The sequence below is a fragment of the Engraulis encrasicolus genome, chromosome 8 (assembly GCF_034702125.1).
Source record: "Engraulis encrasicolus isolate BLACKSEA-1 chromosome 8, IST_EnEncr_1.0, whole genome shotgun sequence".
Taxonomy (NCBI): Eukaryota; Metazoa; Chordata; class Actinopteri; order Clupeiformes; family Engraulidae; genus Engraulis; species Engraulis encrasicolus.
The window spans coordinates 9,728,017-9,749,554 of NC_085864.1; the positions used below are offsets into that span (position 1 = coordinate 9,728,017).

The 21,538-nt window shown below is 43.0% G+C and overlaps 2 protein-coding genes across 2 annotated transcripts; both read right to left on the bottom strand.

Annotated features, from left to right (window-relative positions):
* Nucleotides 1–2,950: 2,950 nt before the first annotated feature.
* Nucleotides 2,951–12,074, bottom strand: LOC134454786 (olfactory receptor 4L1-like). The gene is made up of 3 exons (XM_063205945.1): nt 11,639–12,074; nt 11,268–11,398; nt 2,951–2,980 (listed from the first exon to the last, which is right to left on the bottom strand). Exons 1-3 carry the CDS (start codon nt 12,072–12,074, stop codon nt 2,951–2,953), a joined length of 597 nt encoding a protein of 198 aa, XP_063062015.1.
* Nucleotides 12,075–15,599: 3,525 nt separating this feature from the next.
* Nucleotides 15,600–16,544, bottom strand: LOC134454787 (olfactory receptor 1M1-like). Its single transcript, XM_063205947.1, has one exon. It carries the CDS (start codon nt 16,542–16,544, stop codon nt 15,600–15,602), a length of 945 nt encoding a protein of 314 aa, XP_063062017.1.
* Between the last annotated feature and the right edge of the window lie 4,994 nt (nt 16,545–21,538).

A 21,538-nucleotide genomic window follows, 5' to 3' on the forward strand; every position in this document is an offset into this window, starting at 1 on the left:
GGGTGAAAATTTATGCACACAAGAAAAAAGCAAAAAAACAACATTATCATTACTTTTTAGCTGAAAAATCATTATACTGCGCTCTGTTGTGGTATTACTGTCTACACCAAAACCACGGTGTCAATGGAGAAGTGCAGTATAATTCGCATTATACTGCGTTCTTGGCTAGTAAGACGTAACCTCCTAAAACCAAAAAGCGCAGTATAATCAGTTTTTTGCGTTTTTTTCCGAAACGGGACCAAGTTGGGCCAAAAAATTTTAACACAAGAAAAAGAAGGTATTTTAAAGCCAATTTCCGGTCTAAACCCATTTTCGACCATTTTCAAGATACTGCGTTCTGATATTGTAGGGCAGTATAGCTTACTGTATGTGAGGTCTGGGTGATGGTGTGTAGCCTATATGGTACAGTAGGGCTATGTGAGAAGCATGTGTGATGCGATTCACTGTTTTCAGAGGAAATGGAATGAAAAATAATGAAATGCAGGTAATAAAAATAATTATACAATAGACAGTGAATTATATTGAGAATAATATTTATATAGTTTATCTGTGTTGAGGACATAGTGTAATAAAATAATTAAAAGCAACATAATTAATGCATGGTTTATTTTGGTGAGATAAAAAAATGGCTAGTTGACCTTCCATTTGGCTAGTAAGAAAAAATGTCTACTAGCCAAATTGGCTGGTGGTGGAAAAAGTTAATTTAGAGCCCTGTTTATGTCCTATTGTTCATTTTCATAAGAATCAGTCACCATCTCTATGGGAGCCTACAATCACTCCCGGTTGCATATCGACTGACCACCTTAGCAGGGTATTCAATAAGGCCCCCTGTATGGGCGGCGCTCACATCACCCTAGGCAGGTTGTGGACATGCCCAGAACCCTATCACATCAAGATGGAGAGTATAAAACCGGGGTCACGCATGCATGTCACTTTCATGACAACACCAGCGTTTCCTTTCGGCTTAATAGTGTGGTATGAGATGTCATTCCGTAGGATTTTGATACTAAAATTGATTTTATTGCTTCATTTGCTTCATTTGGGGTCCTACTATTGAAAAATGATGGGTTTCGAATTTTCTGACCCCGTTATACCCCTCCTCTAGGGGGCGCTTTCTGGCCCTAGCCAGTATAGCTACCGAACCCATATACGTATCTACTAATAATTATCACATTTCCACAATCTTGGTGTCAATTATAGGGTTATTGATGATGCTGAGTCAGAAGTTGCTATGACACATATTTTGGAGATTTAAAGGCTATTTTGTCCTCATACAAGCCTCCTGTGGGGGATATGACTACTATGGCATCAGTCACATTGGATCTGTGCACATAATATAAATAATAAATATTTCAATTCTATTAGGATCAGTACTGTGAGAAAATGATGGGTTTCAAGTTTTATGACCCCTTTATGCCTCCCCTCAAGGGGGCGCTTTGTCACCTCGGCCAAGATACATAGTGCAACCATAACTGCAGCAATACAGATCCTATTTTCACAATAATGGTATCAAATTAGGGGTTATGGAGGATCCTGAATCCATTTATGATGGTTCTACTGTGATCAGAAGTTGTTATGACTCATTTTTAGGTTGAGGCCACCTGTTAAACAAAACCGTTTAACAGAAGATAATAACTGTCTAAATTTGCGTGTACACCAAAGGTGACCAATGCTACCAGAGCAACTGAAGTCATTATTTCTCTATGGATGTTTATATTGGCACTGACTATCAAAGAATAATTGGACTCGAAAAAACTATTAGAACAAGGTGTTCTGCAAAAACATGAACGAGGCTGGCGAGTTTTGTTCACCTGATTTTTTTTTTTTTTTTTTTAATTACAACTGTCATTTACAAACTTAAACTTCTAGAAAAACCCCACTGGACAGAACACCTTCAATGGCACAGTGGTTGTAATGCAATCAAAGAGATAAATATTTACACTAGATGCTGTCAACCAACTCAGTCATCCCTGAGAAGCTGCTGTCCAGGTTTGATATGAAACACTTGCAGCAACCAATCATCAGGACTAGTCCAGTTCGATTTACAATTTTCAAACAAAGACATGTGGACAACACTGTTTCCAAAGCCTTCACTCATACATGGGCAGTTGCCAATTACTTATCAACAGATGCGACCAACAGCACAGAAAGTGAGAAAAGCACACAAATGAGAATGAGCAGCAGCAGCTAGGCACAGAAGAGGAAACTGACCATGATGCTCTCATTCTGTCCATAAATGAACAAACACCCAAAAATCCCAAGAAATTGGTTGTATGAAGTCATCCATACTTGCTCCACCAAATATCCACTGATATCCCAGCCATTTGAGACTCATAGAGGAGAACTCTCGTCACCTTTGCTCTTGCGTGCTCTTGAGATTCAATGGTGGCTGGATTCTGAGAGCAGGTGTTTTGCTCATAGGTATGCAGTGTTTGCTGCACTGTTTGCTCTTGGGGGGAAACAATTGATGGAAGAGGCATTGTATGCACCATTGAAAGTGGTTCATACTCTTCAGCAGCTCTCCGTGGAATCTTTGGTGGGAAAGCACACATCTGGGCCCTTGCATATCACATCCCAACTAGCCTGGCTATTATTGTGATGAGATTTGATGCCATTTCCTTTGATGCAATGTCCTGCTCTGGGGGTCGTTTCTCGACAGTGCCTTTGCTAACGACTTAAGCCATTTTGTTCGTTCTTAAGACCAACTTTGTAACCAAGGTCTTGAGTTGGTCTTAAGTTGTTCTTAAGTTGGTCTTGCGTCTAAAGACCAACTGAAGACCAACTTAAGACCAACTCAAGAGCAACTTACGACCAACTCAAGACCGACTTAAGACGGTTAGCAACGACAAGAATCGAGAAACGGAGTCCAGTCCAGTTGCATTGCAATTGCAGAGTAACATCTAGGCCTTTTATTTGGAAAATACCCAACCTCTTCAATCAGGAGAAGACACTAGAGTTTGCTCAGTTTCTTGTACAGCACCTATAAGAACAAGTGGAGAGTCTTCAACATATCATTAGTGCTTGTTGTCCAGTGGACTGGGAAGGTTATCTGGCTGTCATGAGGAACCTTATCAAGTACTTCTTTGCATATGATCTCCTCAATTATGCTCGCCTCATGGCAGTCCATCTTGCTCAGATTAGTGCTCTGAAACAAGATGATCCTATGTTCTACAGTAAGGTGATTTTGTTGCGGCCAAATCAGAGGTTCCCTTCAGTCATTCCTTCACAGATCAGAACCTAGAGTAGGAAGCTCAAGTGTCATGGTGGGAAAGTAGGACTGAGTGAAGATGCCACTGCCTTTGTCTTGTCACCACAACACCACATCTTGCTCATATTGTGATGCAGTAATTGTACCACTCCCCTCAATCCAGCAAGTCTGTGCAAAGTGAACACTCCCAGCTTAGGTGACATGTTGCCATCAGATCAAGGGCAAAAGCTGTGAAGATGCATAATTCAATTAAGCTCTACTGCACTGGCAATTAATTTGCACTTCAGTCTCCTCTTCAGAGAAAGGTCCGAAATAGTTTGAACATTTCATTCAGGAGAGACTCCGGAGATACTTTACTTCCTTATTACACATGGAAGCAGGCTTGTGAGCTTGTGCCTAAACCAGAGGAGACAATTGAAAATGACTGCATAAAATGTAATTTGTACCATGCTCCCTGTGCACTATAGATGTACCTCTGTATATCCCAACTGCTGAGCCTCATGCATGCTGTTGAAAGAGCTACAGGTGAAATGCTGGTGTCCCTTCAAATGACTGACAATACACAAGCTGAACCAGAGTTCTAATTGTTGATGCTATGGTTGCAACAGGAGTTTAGTTTGATCATATCTTGAAGTGACTTATTTCCTTGTGCCAATATGCACCTGCTTAACAAGTGAAGCAGCACTCCTTAATGACCAGCACTCCTCAGTGATCAGTTGTTTTTTTAGTGTCTGCCCAATTCTTCCTTAGATAGAAAGAAGTGGTGTGGTTTTCAAGGAAGGGATTTATGTTCAAGCAGGCTGGTTACTATTCATGTTCATGCAATTTTTGATGAATTAGTTGATATTACCATTACAGCACATGATCTTTTTCACTTCGAAACTGTTACTTCAAAAGTGGTTACTCCATGGGGCCTTTAACTCCAACCAAAAAAGGCACTATATTAAACACAGGTACTGTTGTTGTTCACATACAAATTACACAGTTGGTCAGCATCAACTTCCTGAAAGCACACAACCCCCTCTGGTTAGTTGATATTTAGTCTTTAGTTCAAGGGGATCCTGGTATATTCATTTTTAATCGTGTTATTGACCAATCTCATCAATTAAAGAATGACAATTCTTGACCTCAACCTAAAAATGAGTCATAACAACTTCTGATCACAGTAGAACTGCCATGAATGGATTCAGGATCCTCCATAACCCCTAATTTGATACCATTATTGTTAAAATCGGATCTTTATTGCTGCATTTATGGTTGCACTATGTATCTTGGCCGAGGTGACAAAGCGCCCCCTAGAGGAGGGCCATAAAGGGTCATAAAATTTGAAACCCCTCATTTTCTCACAGTACTGACACTAATAGAATTGAAATCTTTATTATTTATATTATGTGCACAGATCCAATGAGACGGATGCCATAGTAGTCATATCCCCCACAGGAGGCTTGTAGGTGGACAAAATAGCCTTTAAATCTCCAAAATATGTGTAATAGCAACTTCTGACCATACTGAAACTGTCATAAATGGACTCAGCATCATCAATAACCCTGTAATTGACACCAAGATTGTGAAAATGTGATAATTATTAGTAGATATATGGGTTCGGTAGCTATACTGGCCAGGGCCAAAAAGCGCCCCCTAGAGGAGGGGTATAACGGGGTCAAAAAATTCGAAACCCATCATTTTTCAAGAGTAGGACCCCAAATGAAGCAAATGAAACAATAAAATCAATTTTAGCATCAAAATCCTACGGGAGCTGTTTTTCAGACAATTCATACCACACTATAACCTTCCACTTAAACGTGCCTGGCTCATTTGTGGACGCCAAATTACAAAATATTATACCTTCATCACCTTTCCCCAACTTTTGCTGTGTCAGCGGATAAGGTAAGCTTGGTATGTCATACCAACTACCTTGTGGGGATTGGGGTAACTGCCAAGGTTTGCATCATTGTGTGACTGAACTAGGCTTAGCCACTTTGCTAATGGTGCGTTCCCCGAGGGTGGGAGATGGGATATTTCTGACCTCCTACATGCTGAAATGCATTGGAACGCCTGTTGAAACGGAACGCCCAAGTCGCGAACTGGGGCCAAATCGAAGTACCCCGACTTCGAAATCGTGATGTCAACACAGCAATGACAGTGCACAGCATGGGTGTACAATGATAGAAATAGTTCAAGTTTGACTTGCCTCCTGGTTGCATATTGGTAAGCTCCTACCGCTGTGGAATGCACCATAAGTGTTTGTTTGTGGCCAATTTCGCTAACACGAATGCTTTGTCACTCGGTCCAAGTTATTTTGCTTCTGCAAATTTGTTAATGGCCTTTCGCACGCTGGTTTTCCTGCCGTTAGCATGGCAAAGCTGTCAGCTACTCTCGAGAGCTAAGTAGCTCAGCACTATATCCAGCAGCTCCAGTAGCTCTGTTACCCCCCTTGCATTTTAAATTACTGTAACTGGTTACCTACAGCCCACATTTTATTGCCGCCTAAACAGACAGTTATTTGCTCAGTCGAATATCGGAATTTCCTGAAGTAATTTGGTTGAGTGTTTACCCTGGAGGTCACGCTAGCTAAGCAGCTAAACTTCCCTGAAGTAATTTAGCCAAGGCTACCAGAAGGGCAGCCGCTGCTGCAGCCAACTTCTCTGTGCTAGCCTTGCAGCTGTCAAGACTACACTCGGCTCTGATAACCGTCAAGTCTATCGGTTTAGGGGTCTTACACACCAGGGCGGTAAAGCGTCGCGGAACGGCCGCGTTTTTTACCGGCGTCGGTGAAAATACATTGAAACATATCTGTCCTTACACACCAACCGGCGGTAGTCGAGCGTCAGCAGCGCGGGAGCCGGCTCCGCGCCGCGCTGCATTTGGAAAATAGAACTCGAGCGTATTTTTCACGCCGGCAACCGGCGGTGTCTCATTCAAATGAATGGCAAAGTAGCTAGCTTTGGCTGTGGGGAGGGTTTTGAATAGGACTGGCCGTGCACGCCGACGCTGTCAGTGTGAAAGGCAGAGAAAAACACGCCGGCCAAAACTAAGCAGAAAGACCGCGTTCGTCCCGGGACCGTTCCGTTCCGCCTTGGTATGTTTTGGCCCTTAGGGTTCTCATTACAGCTGCAATGCGGCCTCCGATGGAAACTCGTCCCTGTCCGAGAGATTGTGGGTTCAAGATATCAGTAGTTGAAACCCATGATGCTTACTCTGTGTGTCTCGGCATAGCCCACGCCTGAGAGGCGTTGAAAGGTGACTCTTGCGAACCGTGCCGTATTCTACCAGCAAAAAAATGTATGCAGAGGCTTACGTTTCTTAAAGGCACGGTGGCTAGCATTGACCTTGGTGCAGAGTCTGACGAGGAATTGGATGGTTCTGAAAGGGACCGCAGCTGGGCCGCTACGCCCCAAATGCTGATGCAGACCAGCCTACAACGGCCTGCCTACTGGTGCCCTACTCAACACTGTTTCAGTGGTGGCTTTGGATTCACTGGATGATAGGAAAAAAACTCATGATCCGTTCGATTCAGGCTTCCCCCCCCCGTCTCAGGCGCGCTCCGACGCTGACTCTGATGGAGACGGCAATGCTACCCTTGGGACCACACTGCAACGTGTACTGTGGCCCATGGCTCCGCCTCAAAGGAACCGTTCGAGGTGCTTCCTCCTTTCCCGGAAATTATTGTGGAGATACAGAAGTCGTGGCAACGCCCGCTTACTACCAGATCACCTTTTGGTGGCTATTCCATGCTGAACATGGAATGCATGAACGAAGTAGATATGGGACCATCCTCCTCAAGAGGAGCGCACCCTGGCTAACCATCTTGCCCTTCCATAGGTGCCGCGTCCTTGGCGACTGCGTCTCCTAGGCTGCCACATAAGTCGGACCATTTCACTGTGGGCCACTGGATCTTCTGCCCGAGCCGCGCAAGCCTTGAGCGCATCCATTCTCCAAACAGCCTACCTGGCGTTGTTGGAGACCGAGATGGACTCTGCCCTGATGGAAGGCAGACCCATTGACTGGTCTGGCATTAGAACAGCCTCTGACCTCATCCTACGGACGTCAGCACAGGGCACCGGCAGAGTGCACCATGGCTCTGGCCGTAGTTGGACTTAAGCTGGGCTTACACTGTGCGACTTTTGCCCCGATTTTGCCCCGATTTGGCACCCGCACGACTTTTTGAGAGTCGGGCCGATTTCTTGCTCAATCGCAGGTCAATCGTGAGTCTCGCATCGTGCAGTGTACATGGGGTAACGACAAGCGATTTCGCCTCACGATCGTGCAATCGCAGGGTCGCAAGAAAATCAAAACGGTTTGAAATTCTGGTCGTGGCTCGTGCGTAAATCGCACAGCTAGAGCAGTGCTACGACCCGATTTGACACTTCACATGCACAAATTAATAGGCCCGTGCGATTCGCTGTTAAGCGCGACCTCATCTCCACCTCAGGTGCGCATGTTCCCTCCTCTGCAGAAAGGGGAAACATGCCTGTCGCGTCGTACGATGGAAGCATTTCGCTCGCTTCCGACTGTCGGCTCGTGCAGTGTGAGGACGTGAGTCGTGAGTTGTGACATTTTAAACAGTGAAATTCCATCGTGCAGTGTGAGCAGAAGCTTAAGACCCACGAGTGAAAATATCGCACAGTGTATGCCCGGCTTAAGGCACATGTGGCTTAATCTCTCGTCCATGAATGAAGCTAGGGCAGTGGTTTTAGACCACCCCACTCTGACTCTGACTATTGCATTTCTATGGCACTAGAGGCCATCCAAGAGACGCTTGAAGGAGAATTCCGTCCGTTTCTGAATAATGAGCCTCTGGATGAGCGAATGTGCTCTCAGTTATCATTTCTGATAACTCCAAATGTATCATGTCTGTGCTAGCTAATGGAATGGTTAGCCACTGAATGGAGTTGTATTGGTACAGAGACCACGGCCAAATCGTTCAAAAGCATTTTAATGCACACTGGGAGCTTCATATTTAAGGTTAAATACTGTGATTGAATACCACATTGAATCGAAAACGGCACTGTTGAACAACTTCATGCAGCCCGTATGAAAATGTATCGCGGTATTCCCTTTGACCCATTTCCTTTGGCCTACACAAGATGTGATATGAGTACAAAGTGGCCGGAATTCTCCTTTAAGAAGCAACAGCCAGGTCTTAAGGCCATGGTCCTTTCTCGTCAAGCGCCATACGCCTGAACAGTCTCGACTTATCAATGTCGGGCACCCTACCCTGCAACGGCGACCCCACAATGGTGTAAACCTTCCACGAGTGCAGACTACGATGATCCCCCATGGAAACCCCAGTCTGCTGGCCCGGTGGTGGAAAGATGGTTTAAGAAACCTCCTCCAGGTAGAGAGGTCAGCAGAGGTCCCCCGCCCAGGGAGACAGGGACCAAAAGAACAGGTAACCTAGCAAGACTAGGCACACCTCATGGGGTTGGCAGTCTCCCGGTAAGCGAGCTCCATAACCTCTGTATCTGACATGGTGCGCCAAGGGCCCTCAACGTCTGTTCCCCGTCTATGGTCATTGAGGCCTACTGTGTGTAGGCCTACTGTGTGTAGGCCTCCATATAAACCATACACCCTGGATTTTGAATACAGTGGAGAGAGGTTACCGATTGCAGTTTAAACGACGTCCACGTGTTTTTTGCTCAGTGGTCCCCTCTGTGGAATCGCCTAAGCCCCAACCGACACAGATCACGACTGATGATGGTATCCAACGGCTGCAACATTGAATCCTATGAGACCAGCTGGCGGCTAGCTGATCTCATTTTTTCTCAAATATATTTTTGGGCTCTTTTATGCCTTTATTTTGACAGGACAGTCAAAGATGGAGACAGGAAGCGAATGGGACAGAGAGACAGGGGAGGATCGGGAAATGACCCCAGCCGGACTCGAACCGGGGTCCCTGTGGGTGGGCGTGCAAGACAAATGTGGGGGGCTTAGCGCGGTGCGTCACAGCACCCCCCTTAGCTGGTCTCATAAGTTTTGATATTAATTGCTAGCTTGTGGTAAATTAGCACTGTCATACTCAGAGAACATCTGGAAGTACAAGAGAAAGGTAAAACTCCAATCATTTAACTCAAGGAGAGGTGTAATATGAGCTTATTCCCAAAAATGGCTCATATAACTTGACTGAAAAGTACTGTAATGCATCTGCACCTTGCAATATATAAATATTATAGGCCTATAGTAATGGTGTATGTGGGCTAATACACACCTAAAATGATCTGAGGGGCCAAGTAAAATGATACTGTGTTGTGTGCTATAAAATTACATGGGCGGGATTAGGCTGGGTGATCCAGACATCCCAACTGGATCTACTGGCCCCTGGGCCTTGGGTTTGACACGTGAAGCCCAAGAGCCTCCACATATCACTTCCGTCAGCACTGCAGAGCACTTCTGTTATCCCCGCACGCTAGCGCAGACGAGCTATAACATGGAACAGTGGCAGCCCTGCTGAGCCCACTGAGCAGCAGACTTCTCCAGCCAAACTGCAAATCGGAGAGGTACCGCAGGTCCTTTCTTCCTCCTGCAGTAAGACTGTACAGCACCAGGTCCCTGCAGTAGCTATAATGAGGGTGATGATAATAATGGTTACCTGCTGTGCCCCCCCCCCACACACTTTGTAAACTTAATGTATTACTTTTTAGTTTCTTCCTCCTCTTATGATGCTGCTAACACTGTACTACTACCTGTGTTTTTATGCACTTTTATTAGTGTATTAATTTGGACAGAAATATATCTATTTATTTTTTACAACACCTATATTTTATAACCCCCCTATTATTTTATAATAGTGGGCAAACCAACAAAATCAGCAAGGGATCAAATACTTATTCTCCTCACTGTATACTGTATATTTAACCTCCTGATCCTGTGTCTGTATGTAAGTCATCTGTTCTTTTTTAAAGCACAAACTGTATGTTAATGCTGCAACACATGAATTTCCCAATTGTGGGATAATAAAGGGCATACTTAACAAGGAATGGCCAATTTCATCACGAAAAAATAGAGCTCTCTCCCCTAATCTGTTGCACTATATACTGTATATAAATGGAGCTTTACTGTTACTCTGATATGCGCCCTCTCATAAATCCTGTGTCATACCACATTTCCTTTGAAGTCAGTATATAGTAATGTTGTGTGTGGACCAACTGTGGTCCACTACACATCTGAAATGATCTCATGTGCCAAGTAAAAGGATGCTGTGTTGTGTACTATGAACTTAAATGGGTGAGATTTGGGTCATTGGGCCTTGCGTTTGACAGGGTGCGGCATATCTTTGGGCTTCCGCACAACTGTTCCACCAAAGTACAGAGCACTGCTCTGCCAATGTTAGATTCCACTGTTTTCTATACAACCCTGCACACCAGCGCCGATTTCTGGACATCCGCTGATATCGGCGCCAGTGTTCAGGGTTGTATAGAAAACAGTGGAATAGAGAGTGAAGCAATTAAAACACATTTCATTCGCTAATTTTATCTCACGTTATAACAATGTTTCTTTTCTTTTCTTTTCCTTTTTAAAGCACTTATATCACAGCATAAATGGATACAATGGAAGTATTCCTATACAGCAGAAAAAAGCACATTATAATTTATAGGTTATGAGCTTCAGCAAGAGCCACCTTTTTAATTAAAATACAGTACTTCTCATCATATCATTCATAATTAGGAATAGGACATACAGAAGGCACGTATTTGTATCAAGATGTTTCATAATATTGTAGATTTACGTGTATATATATATATACACCACCCCATGCAGTATACAGTACAACACTGTATGCTACTATTTTAGACATGCAATAACATATATACTGTATTACACAGTGTATATGATGTTTTAAGAACAAAGCTGATAGATACATATTTACAGCAGTATTATATTCAGCAATGGCCATATGATGACTAATCAAAAACAAGTTTGATATTTATTATTTGGGTTTCATTTTTCCTTTTAAAATTACAACAATATTTGTTCTTATATCTTTCGTACTGATGCCATATACAAGTGGATTCAATATAGGAGGAAATACGAACACAGACACAAATAATGCTCTGCGCACATCGAGGGGTGTAGTGCGAATACGATGTGCCATGAAACTAGCAAAAGAATTTAACTGAAAGAATAAAAAAACGACTAAATGAGATCCACACGTCTGAAGTGCTTTACGTTTAGCTTCTGACTCTTTCTTGACTAAACATGTGAAGAGGATTTGTACATATGTGAACAAAATGACACATAACGATATTCCCTGAAAGAAAACAATAACAAACAAACCAAAGGCATTATTCACACCTGTGTCACTGCAAGACAGCTTCATTAGTGAAAGATTAGAACAAAACATGTCGTTGATTTCATTGTTGCAATGCGCAAGGCGGAGTGTCAGCAAAATTAAGGTAGACAACAGAGCAAAGTCAGAAATCCAAACAAAACAGATCAGTTTGACAACATTACTATTGGTCATTATGGCATGGTAAGACAGTGGTTTGCAGATAGCTACATAGCGATCCAAGGCCATGACAGTCAATATTAAGGAATTTGCACCACCGTACATGTGCATAAACATGGCCTGAAGGACGCATTCCCAATGTGAGATCACTCTGGGATCAGACAACATGGTGGAAATCATTTTGGGGAAAAAGGCAGTTGCACCCATCATATCACAAACAGGTAAATTAATGAGAAGCAAATACATTGGCTTGTGCAGGTTAGGGTTCATAACAATAGAGGCAAAAACCATTGCATTGCATAATATTGTTATCAGATATGCCAGGGTTGAAAAAACAAGAACTGGAAGTCTGGCTGAAGGAGGTATGGGCAAGGGAGGCAAAATTAGCACAGTCATTGGACCTGATGTATTGAGAGTCATGGCTGCTCTATGGTATGCATCAAAACATGATTTTAGTCCTTGTTCTGTATTAAATCCTTGTTGATGTTTTTTTTTTTACCTTATTGAGGACAACCCTTATCCTTACTGTATCAGTAGGCTATAGGATAGAAGTAGCAGTGTTTCGCTTCAGGCAAGAAAGAGCAATGGTAGGTTCAACCCTCTTACAACCCTCTATGACTAAACTAAGCTTTGTTGGTCATTGTGAGCTTAATATATACTACAGCAACACCACCCAATATTACGTATTAGATTGCACTCAAAAAAAGAAAGAAAAAAAGATTGACATGCCGCACACGATCACATCCCTGTTGTAGGTAGATGACAGAAGGCCACACCAAATGTGTTAATTCACTCAGTCCATTTATTGCTACTGTAAGTAAGCCTTTGTCAAATGGGTAATATTATTAACAATGTAATTATGTACCTTAATGTGAATTGCATAAACCGGATCTCCCCCTCTCAGGTTCCTGCAATTTCCCTGGCCTAAAAATAAAATAAAAAACAGATTGACACACCACACACAACCACGCCCCTGTTGTAGTTACACGACAGAAGGTCAAACCAATTTTTTTTAATTCATCCAGTCCATTTATTTATTTGAATTTACATTAATCAATACATCAGTAAAAAAAACATCAATATGAATATACTGGAGTCAGCATTGTTGCTGAATGTCATTGTCCTACAAAGGATGTTTGTTGGTACTGTAAGTACACCTTTGTCAAATGAGTGATATTATTAACATTGTAATTATGATTCACAATGTATGAACTGCATTAACCGGATCTCCCTCTCTCAGGTTCCTGCAATTTCCCAGGTCTATGAAAAAGCTGAGAGCGACATCAGACAGCCCAGAAACCCCAAAACAGGGTTGCATTTCTCCAAAGTTAGCAACTTGGGTAGTTGTCAATGGCAAATTGCATTGCAAACATCAAAGTAGCTAACATAGTTAGCGACTATGGTTTTGAGAAACGCACCCCAGGCAAGCTAGAGCAGGGATGTCAAACTCAGGTCCAGGGGCCAAATTTGGCCCACGGAGCCATTTTATTTGGCCAGCGAGATCATTTCAAATGTGCATTACAGTTGGCCCACATACACCATTAATGTACAGCATAAAACAACTTGAACATGACATTTGCTGTATCACAGGATGTGCAGACACATTTGAACAGACAAATATGATGGGAAAGAGTGTATGTGAAATTTAACTATGATTATGAAGTGCATGCATGCACAATTTCAGTCCATTTAAAAAAAATAATTGTTGAGTTCGGCCCACGATTTTGATTTTGGCCCTCAGTCAATTTGAGTTTGACACACCTGAGCTAGAGAGTGAAAGACTCATCAGTATAGCCTACGTGTATGTATGTACACTTTCCGACTCCCTAAAACCTGCTGTCCTAAGCATGGAGTGCACCAGGGATGTCAAACTCAGGCCTGGGGGCCAAAACTGGGCCGCAGAGTCATTTTATTAGGCCCGCGAGATCAATTCAGTTGTGTATTACAGTTGGCCCACATACTTGAACATGAAATTGGTGTTACACCAAATGTCCAAGGCCGGTGAAACAGCTCACACTCATGCAACAGAATATGTGCAGTCAAATTACAGGAAAGGCCAAAGCAGGCTCTATTTCCTCAGAAGGCTGAGGTCCTTTAATGTCTCCAGCCAACTTCTGCTTATGTTCTACCAGTCTGTCATGGCCGGCGTGCTCTTCTATGCTGTGACTTGCTGGGGTGGAAGCATTAGGAAGAGAGATGCGGGACGCCTTGACAGACTGGTGAGGAAGGCAGGGTCAGTGGTGGGCATGGAGCTGGAGACTCTCACCTCAACAGCTGAGAGCAGAGCCCTGAACAGACTGGACTGTATTATGGATAATCAGCTACACCACCTTCAGTAACCAGCTGAGTCTGTTCAGCCACAGACTCCGTGCTCTCACTTGCAGGACAGACAGGCTAAGGAGGTCCTTTGTCCCATGGGCCATTCAACTGTTTAACAGTATACAGAAGGACACTAAGAAGGACATCATTATTGGGGATTGGACTGCCTGAGATGCCAGAGCTGGCCCAGATCGGGAAACCTCTTGGCGTGTTTGTGTGTGTCTGTGTGTTTATTTATTCATGTAGCTACTTGACACCTGAATTTCCCCCTGGGGATCAATAAAGTTTCTCTACTCTACTCTACATTTGAATTATGATGGGAATCTGTTAATGAAATTTACAAATTAAAATTGAGTTAAAAATTAGTATTAAGTGTATATGCACAATGGTAGTCCGTTTTTTCTTTAAAAATAAATATGGAGTTTGGCCCGCAACTTTGTTCCAGATTTTGATTTTGGCCCTCGGTCAATTTGAGCTTGACACCAATGGAGTATATAATTTCGGATAAAAATGAATGCTAACAGGTTTTGGAATGTATAGTTTATCAACACAATTCAGTCACATACAAGCTACCCCTATCAACAGCGTCAGATTGGTGTCACTGCTCACCAACATCATGTTGGTGAGCGGTGAACCCATGTTTGACACATTTTAAATGAAGATGTTTACATGATGTACTTTCAATGCTGTTGAATTATTAAAATAATTCTCCAAACAACATTTTTTTTCAACTTTTAATTGAGTCTGATGGAGTTGACAAAAAATTAATAGGAGCCTATTTTTTGAAAAAAAGTCAAACACGATGGGGAGGTTGTTCCAATACTGTACATTACAGCACAACCACGATTTTGTCTGCATTAACACTTCAACAATGTATATTTTGGATTTGAACTTTTTTCTTTCAAAGTAAAAACCTGTGGCACAGTACGAAAAGCCCCCCACAAATAGGCTTGCATGCCCATGCCGATCCTGGTTCGAGTCCAGCCCTACCCCATTACCACTTTGCCAGCCCTAGCCCATCTTTACCTGTCATACTCTCGACTGTCCTGTAATCAATAAAGACGCAAAAGCCCTAAAGAAAAGCCACATTCTCAAAAATCATTTTTGATTGCTCACACTACCTGAAGACACAGCACTGTTCTTTTTTTCATTCAGCCCTTTTCAAGACCCTGTGTTCTAACATTCTTAAACACTACTGCATATCACAATTCTCCCAGTTAGCAAGCTACGTCCTCACAGAGGGCTGTATAATAATAAAATATGTAACAAATGAGGCTGAACACAGCTGGGGGATACTTACTGAAAAGTGTACATAAAGGAATATTAGGCTGTCAAGCTTTTATTGGATCATGTCTAGATTTATTGGTACATGGGTAAAAACTCTCAAAGCAGCAATTCTGTGTAATATTCTTATTGACCTGCTTTTTTACATTTCCCACATAAATTCAATAATATTAATCACTGCTCTTTCACTGATTAAGTGTAAATGCTTGAATTTCACCATTTACAGTAGAAGGCAACAGCACCAATATTTATATAGGGATATCAAAAAACATGGTTTCATTTAAAAAACATGGTTGCATAATAGCATTATTTGAGCTGTATCTGCAATCATACAATCTACAATCATAACGTCACTTTTCCTTTTGTCAAGACTTGAAAGAATGCAATTCTGATGTCTTTAGTTTTCATTCCATATATAATGGGGTTGAGAACAGGCAGAATCAGAAATATCATCATTCCACAGGCATTTCTTGCATTTGAGGATATATTTGGGAATCTGTAAGATCCTATTGTGAACAGCACAACAACTGCAAAGAGAACGAAAGCAATGATCTGTGCTGAGCAGGTGTTTATTGCCTTGGATTTGGCATCCGATTGTTTGTGTTTGAGGCAGGTTACTAGTATATGGATGTATGAGAACAACTGTACTAAAACAGTGGTGGAATGCATAAAAACTGTTATAGCTAAACCATATATGTTATTAATGGTAAGGTCCTCTCCACAGTTGAGACTAATCAAGGAGAAATTATCACAAAAAATGCTGATTATGTAGTTTTTGCACTTTTTGACTCTTGTCTGTAGCAGAAATAGCACAAAGATTAAAGCGAAATTTACTCCCCATGCCAGAGCTATGAGGCCAGCCACAGCAAGAGGGGTCATAAATGTGTTGTATCGCAAGGGCTTGCATATGGCCACATAGCGATCGAATGCCATCGCTGCCAGTATGAAAGGAATAGCACCACCATACATATGTAGCAAGAACGCCTGAAGCACACAGGTAGGATAGTGCACTGTGTGTTTCATGATCACAATGTCCACCAACACACGAGGAAACATGGCAGTTATTCCAATAAGGTCATTTAGTGGCAGACTGAAGAGAATGTAAAACATGGGTCTGTGGAGACTCCTCTTGGTAACAATCAATACCAAGATGGTCAGATTTGAAACTAAAGAGAAAAAGTACACTAAAAGGCCCATGATGAAAATAGGATACACTGCTGAAGGGTGTATATCAAAGCTGGCAATGTGGAGATCAGAAGAGAAGGTTTGGTTCACTGGATCACTCATCTGTGGTAGTGCATATGAGATCGTAGTTGTTAATCCTGTAAAATATGCATTAAAACAAAGAATACTGATATGAAACTACTTTTAAATTATGCCAAAACATCGACTATAATAAGGGACAATATGTGCAGTTTTGAAGAGAGGTCATCATAATCTGCCATCAAATCAATGACAAAAAGCTTTGTTAAAGAATAAGTCAAAGCACTGTAAGAGAATTGTAATAGAAAAAAGGAACACCACATATTGATTAAATATGTTTGAAATGCATTAAGTTTTAAGCACAGTCTAGGTCACAATGGCTAGGCATCAAGTCTGCTCAATTCCTGCTGTTACCTCCTCACTACGCCCCACCCAGCAGTCTTGTGATATACAGTTACATGGTCTGAGAGAAGTTTATTTAAGAAGTTGGCAACTTGGCCTCTTGGGGATCTGTGGTATTTCATTGGGCCTAGCAAGTTAAAAAAAGACTGGGCTCTAATAAACTGACCAAACTTACTGTATTTTGTACAAACATGACATATTTTTTTAGATATATGACATATGCTGTACCTCAGAATTAATGATAACCAATGGTGTGGTTGTCAGCTTCACAAGCAATATGTGAGTTATGTTCATGCTAAAATAGGTAATTTGTTGGACTACAGAAGAGACGTTTCATGTCTGACGTGCAGCCACTTTACCCACAATATAGCGATAGATCTGGCTGCATGCCTTCAGTCTCATTATGGGTCACACTCTCTGTGTGACCATTTGCTGAAGCTCTCTTCAATCAAACCGACACATTTGGCCTAGCTGCACATGAATTATGGCCCACCTTGGGGTATAAAACCGCTACGCGCATGCTTACTTGTTATTCTGATGTCTTTTCGGCCGTGGCGTTGCCAGCATCCTGCTTTGATCCAGCTACCACACACCGACAAAGTCCGTTCATAGAGTTTCAGGATTGACAGCTCCACTTGGACGTTTTACTTTGACAGAGTATTTCGTGCCGGGAGGAAAGGTGCCTGGTCACCTTTGCGAAATGCAGAGAGGGGGCGTTTGTCATGACAGGCCCCAACAACTGGAGGAAATGTCCCGGTGCCCTAGACAAACACCAGCAGTCAAGGTTCCACCAGGAATGCCAAGAAAAATAAATGGCCTTCATGCCACAGACGCCAATCAATACCCTCCTAATGAAGGGCCTCAGACATGTGACATTAGTGTCCCATTCCATGTAGCAGGACAAAATGCTGGGGCACAGAAACCGAAAGCAGACATTTTAACGCAGGTTATACTAAACAAGAGGCAGAAATGCCAAGCAAGGATATAATTTGTGGCTGAGATACAGTAGACCAGGGGCCTCATGTACAAAACTTACTTGCGCACAAAAAAGCTCCGGAAGTAACTGTCCACATTTTCAGATGTACTAATACAGAGTTAGCATGAAAAAGTGTACGGCGGCAGACTTGTGCGAGCATGTCGCTAGCACATCAAGTCAAGTGCTGCTAGCCTCTCTGAATCTTTAATGCAGCTGAGATGCTGAGGAGGCCCAAGGCATTCCATCAGATGGTCGCTGGATTTTATTAGACTTATTTGATCCTGCAGAGTGGCCAGACAGAATGCATGACAACGGAATACATTGCAGATGACAGATTTCGATTGTCCTAAAACGGATGGCCATCATTCCACACAACCAGCAAACTACACTGGGAAGTTAGCTCGGTCATGGTGGCTAGTCTAAAACAAGACTGCTAGAAGTAATGCCGCTTTCTGTTTTTGCTGCAATTTTTTTCTAGTGCCAACTTGACCCAGTTTGAAAATCCTATACGGAAGACCCCTTATCAACAAGATTGGCTAAACACGATGTTGCACCTGGAGAATCTCGCGAAGTGGAAAACCCTTGAATTCACATAGATAGCTTCATAGGGGAGTGTACCTATGTTCCCACGCCCCATTGGTCCCACAGCCCATTGGTCCCACGGCCCACTGGTCCCACAGCCCATTGGTCCCACAACCCATTGGTCCCACAACCTATTGGTCCCACAGCCCATTGGTCCCACGTCTTTAAGACTTTTTTTTCATTTTTTAGGCCCATTGGTCCCACAGTCCATTGGTCCCACAGCCCATTGGTCCCACATAGCTTTTTTATTTTAATTTTTAGACCCATTGGTCCCACAGACCATTAGTCCCACAGCCCAGTGGTCCCACATCACAAAACTTTGAACATTATTTTTAGGCCCATTGGTCCCATTTATATAACTTCCTCAGCTCAGTGTTTTAGCTTCATTTCCAAAAGTAGAAAAGCACCTACAACTGCACTGCTACTACTACTAATAACAATAACAGTATGTCTTTGATGGCTACTCAAATTGGCTTTACACAATAAAAAGTGGCCCATAAAATACCGTCACAGTCAGGGGTGGCAGACTTGAACAGTGTCATTCATGCCCCGGTGGTAAGCTGCCATAAAATAAAAGATATTTATAGGATATATGTGTTCTTAACGTAGTTGAGGAGCATTCCCAGGACTAAATGTGAATTATTTCTTAGAAATATGGGAACGCGAAGCAGCAGGAATATGCTGTGGGACCAATGGATCTAAAGAATTTAAAAGAAGAAGTTAAAAGTCTTGTGTGTGATGTGAGACCCATGGGCTGTCGGACCAATGGGCCTAAAAATGAATTAAAAAGTCTCAGTGATGGAGGACCAATGGGCTGTGGGACCAATGGGCTGTGGGACCATTGGGCCTAATTTTGAAGAAAAAAAAAAACCATGAAAGTCTTAGCAATGTGGGACCAATGGGCTGTGGGACCAATGGGCCGTGGGAACATAGAGCTGACCCCCCACAGCCCATTGGTCCCACAGTCCATTGTTCCCACAGCCCATTGGTCCCACATTGCTTTTTTATTTGAATTTTTAGGCCCATTGGTCCCACGGGACTCACTAGTTCGACGCCCTTTCGGTACTTACCGCTTATGTCCTACGACCCTAAACCTAACCCTAACTCTAACCTTAACCCTAAACCTAACCCTAACCCTAACCTTAACCCTAAACCTAACACCAGGGTTAACCCTAACCCTAACCCTAACCCTAACCCTAACCCTAACCCTAACACTAACCTTAAATCGCTTGTTTGAAATGTTTGATTACCATGTGAAGTACAGAGAGGGCGTCAAACTAGTAGGTCCCTTGGTCCCACAGCCCATTGAACTGTTTGTGATGTGGGACCAATGGACTGTGGGACCAATGGACTGTGGGACCAACGGACCTAAAATTAAATTAAAAAATCTTAGTGATGTGGGACCAATGGGCTGTGGGACCATTGGGCCTAATTTTGAAAAAAACGCAAAAGTCTTAGCAATGTGGGACCAATGGGCTGTGGGACCAATGGGCCGTGGGAACATTGGGCTGACCCCGATATTGGACTGCCATGGACTGTCATTGGACTGTCATGTTTCTTGGCTGTATTGGCAATCGAAAACCAAACTGAAAGACAATAATAATAATAATACTTTCGTTTTATATAGCGCCTTTCAAAACACCCAAAGTGGATTACACACCATCATCATCACAAGACTTGCGACAACCAAGACACGACGCATAGAGCAAAGATAGGACACTGTTTATTAAATTATTTTTTTAAAGGCAGCCCACTGTGGCTGAACGCTTTCAGTTGTAGTCTGTAGTAAACTCTCGCCCGCCGTGGCTGAAAAGTTTCAGTTGTCAGTATAGGAGTTATGAGGCTTGATGTGGCTGCAGACTTTGGGTAGACTACTTTGACGGGAGCGTACCTATGTTCCCACGCCCCATTGGTCCCACAGCCCATTGGTCCCACGGCCCAATGGTCCCACAGCCCATTGGTCCCACAACCCATTGGTGCCACAGCCCATTGGTCCCACGTCACTAAGACTTTTTTCATTTTTTAGGCCTATTGGTCCCACAGCCCATTGGTCCCACAGCCCATTGGTCCCATATTGCTTTTTTATTTGAATTTTTAGGCCCATTGGTCCCATAGCCCATTGAAGCGTTTGTGATGTGGGACCAATGGACTGTGGGACCAATGGGCTGTGGGACCAACGGACCTAAAAATGAATTTAAAAATCTTAGTGATGTGGGACCAATAGGCCGTGGGACCAATGGGCTGTGGGACCATTGAGCCTAATTTTGAAAAAAAAAGCAAAAGTCTTAGCAATGTGGGACCAATGGGCCTTGGGACCAATGGGCTGTGGGAACATAGGGCTGACCCCACTTTGACAGCCCTGTGGCTTCTGTGGTTCGCCAGGCTGCTGTGGTTCGCAGCTCGTCGTTAGCCTGACTCTCACGCAGACCCTTCGTGCATTTCTGCTCAACTTCGTGAGCTCGCACGAGGGTCTGGAAATCTTAAACGAGCCCGAACAGAATCATAAATTTCACAGCCTGTCCAATCAGAACCGCGGAGTGGGATCGCAGGGCAGGGTATATACAAGTTAGTGTTTGAAGTAATACGTGATTTAAAAAAAACAAACATGTGAATTCTCCAATCAGGTTCGAGCTGTTTTGAACACACTCATGCCTTTCCAGAGCTAAGCGATTGACAATGTTCCAGCAACCATCGCGTGAGAACCAGGTTAGCTAGCCGTGGCTGTTGACGTCTTTATTATCAACTACTTAGTTAAAATAGTTGTATGTTATGTGATGGTTGGACTTGTACTGATTTACACTGATGTGTGTGTGCTTAAGCTGACACAGTGCCTTTCTGCTGGTTTGAATGGCACTAGACACAGGCTTTTCTAACCTAGCATGAAACATCTGTTTAGATTGCTTCTTGTTCAAGTCTGGTTTGTGCTGCTATTTTATGTTACAAAACGTTAACTTTGTTCTGAGGCGATATGTGATGGGTGTGTATATGTTTACATGGTTATAGCAAGCGTCCTGACTCAAAAACTGCCATCTGATAGTTGAGCACTATCCAGCAAAGCAAACGTCTATGGTGCATGACTCGGCATAGTTTTTTTTTTTGCATTCCCACTTTTAAAATT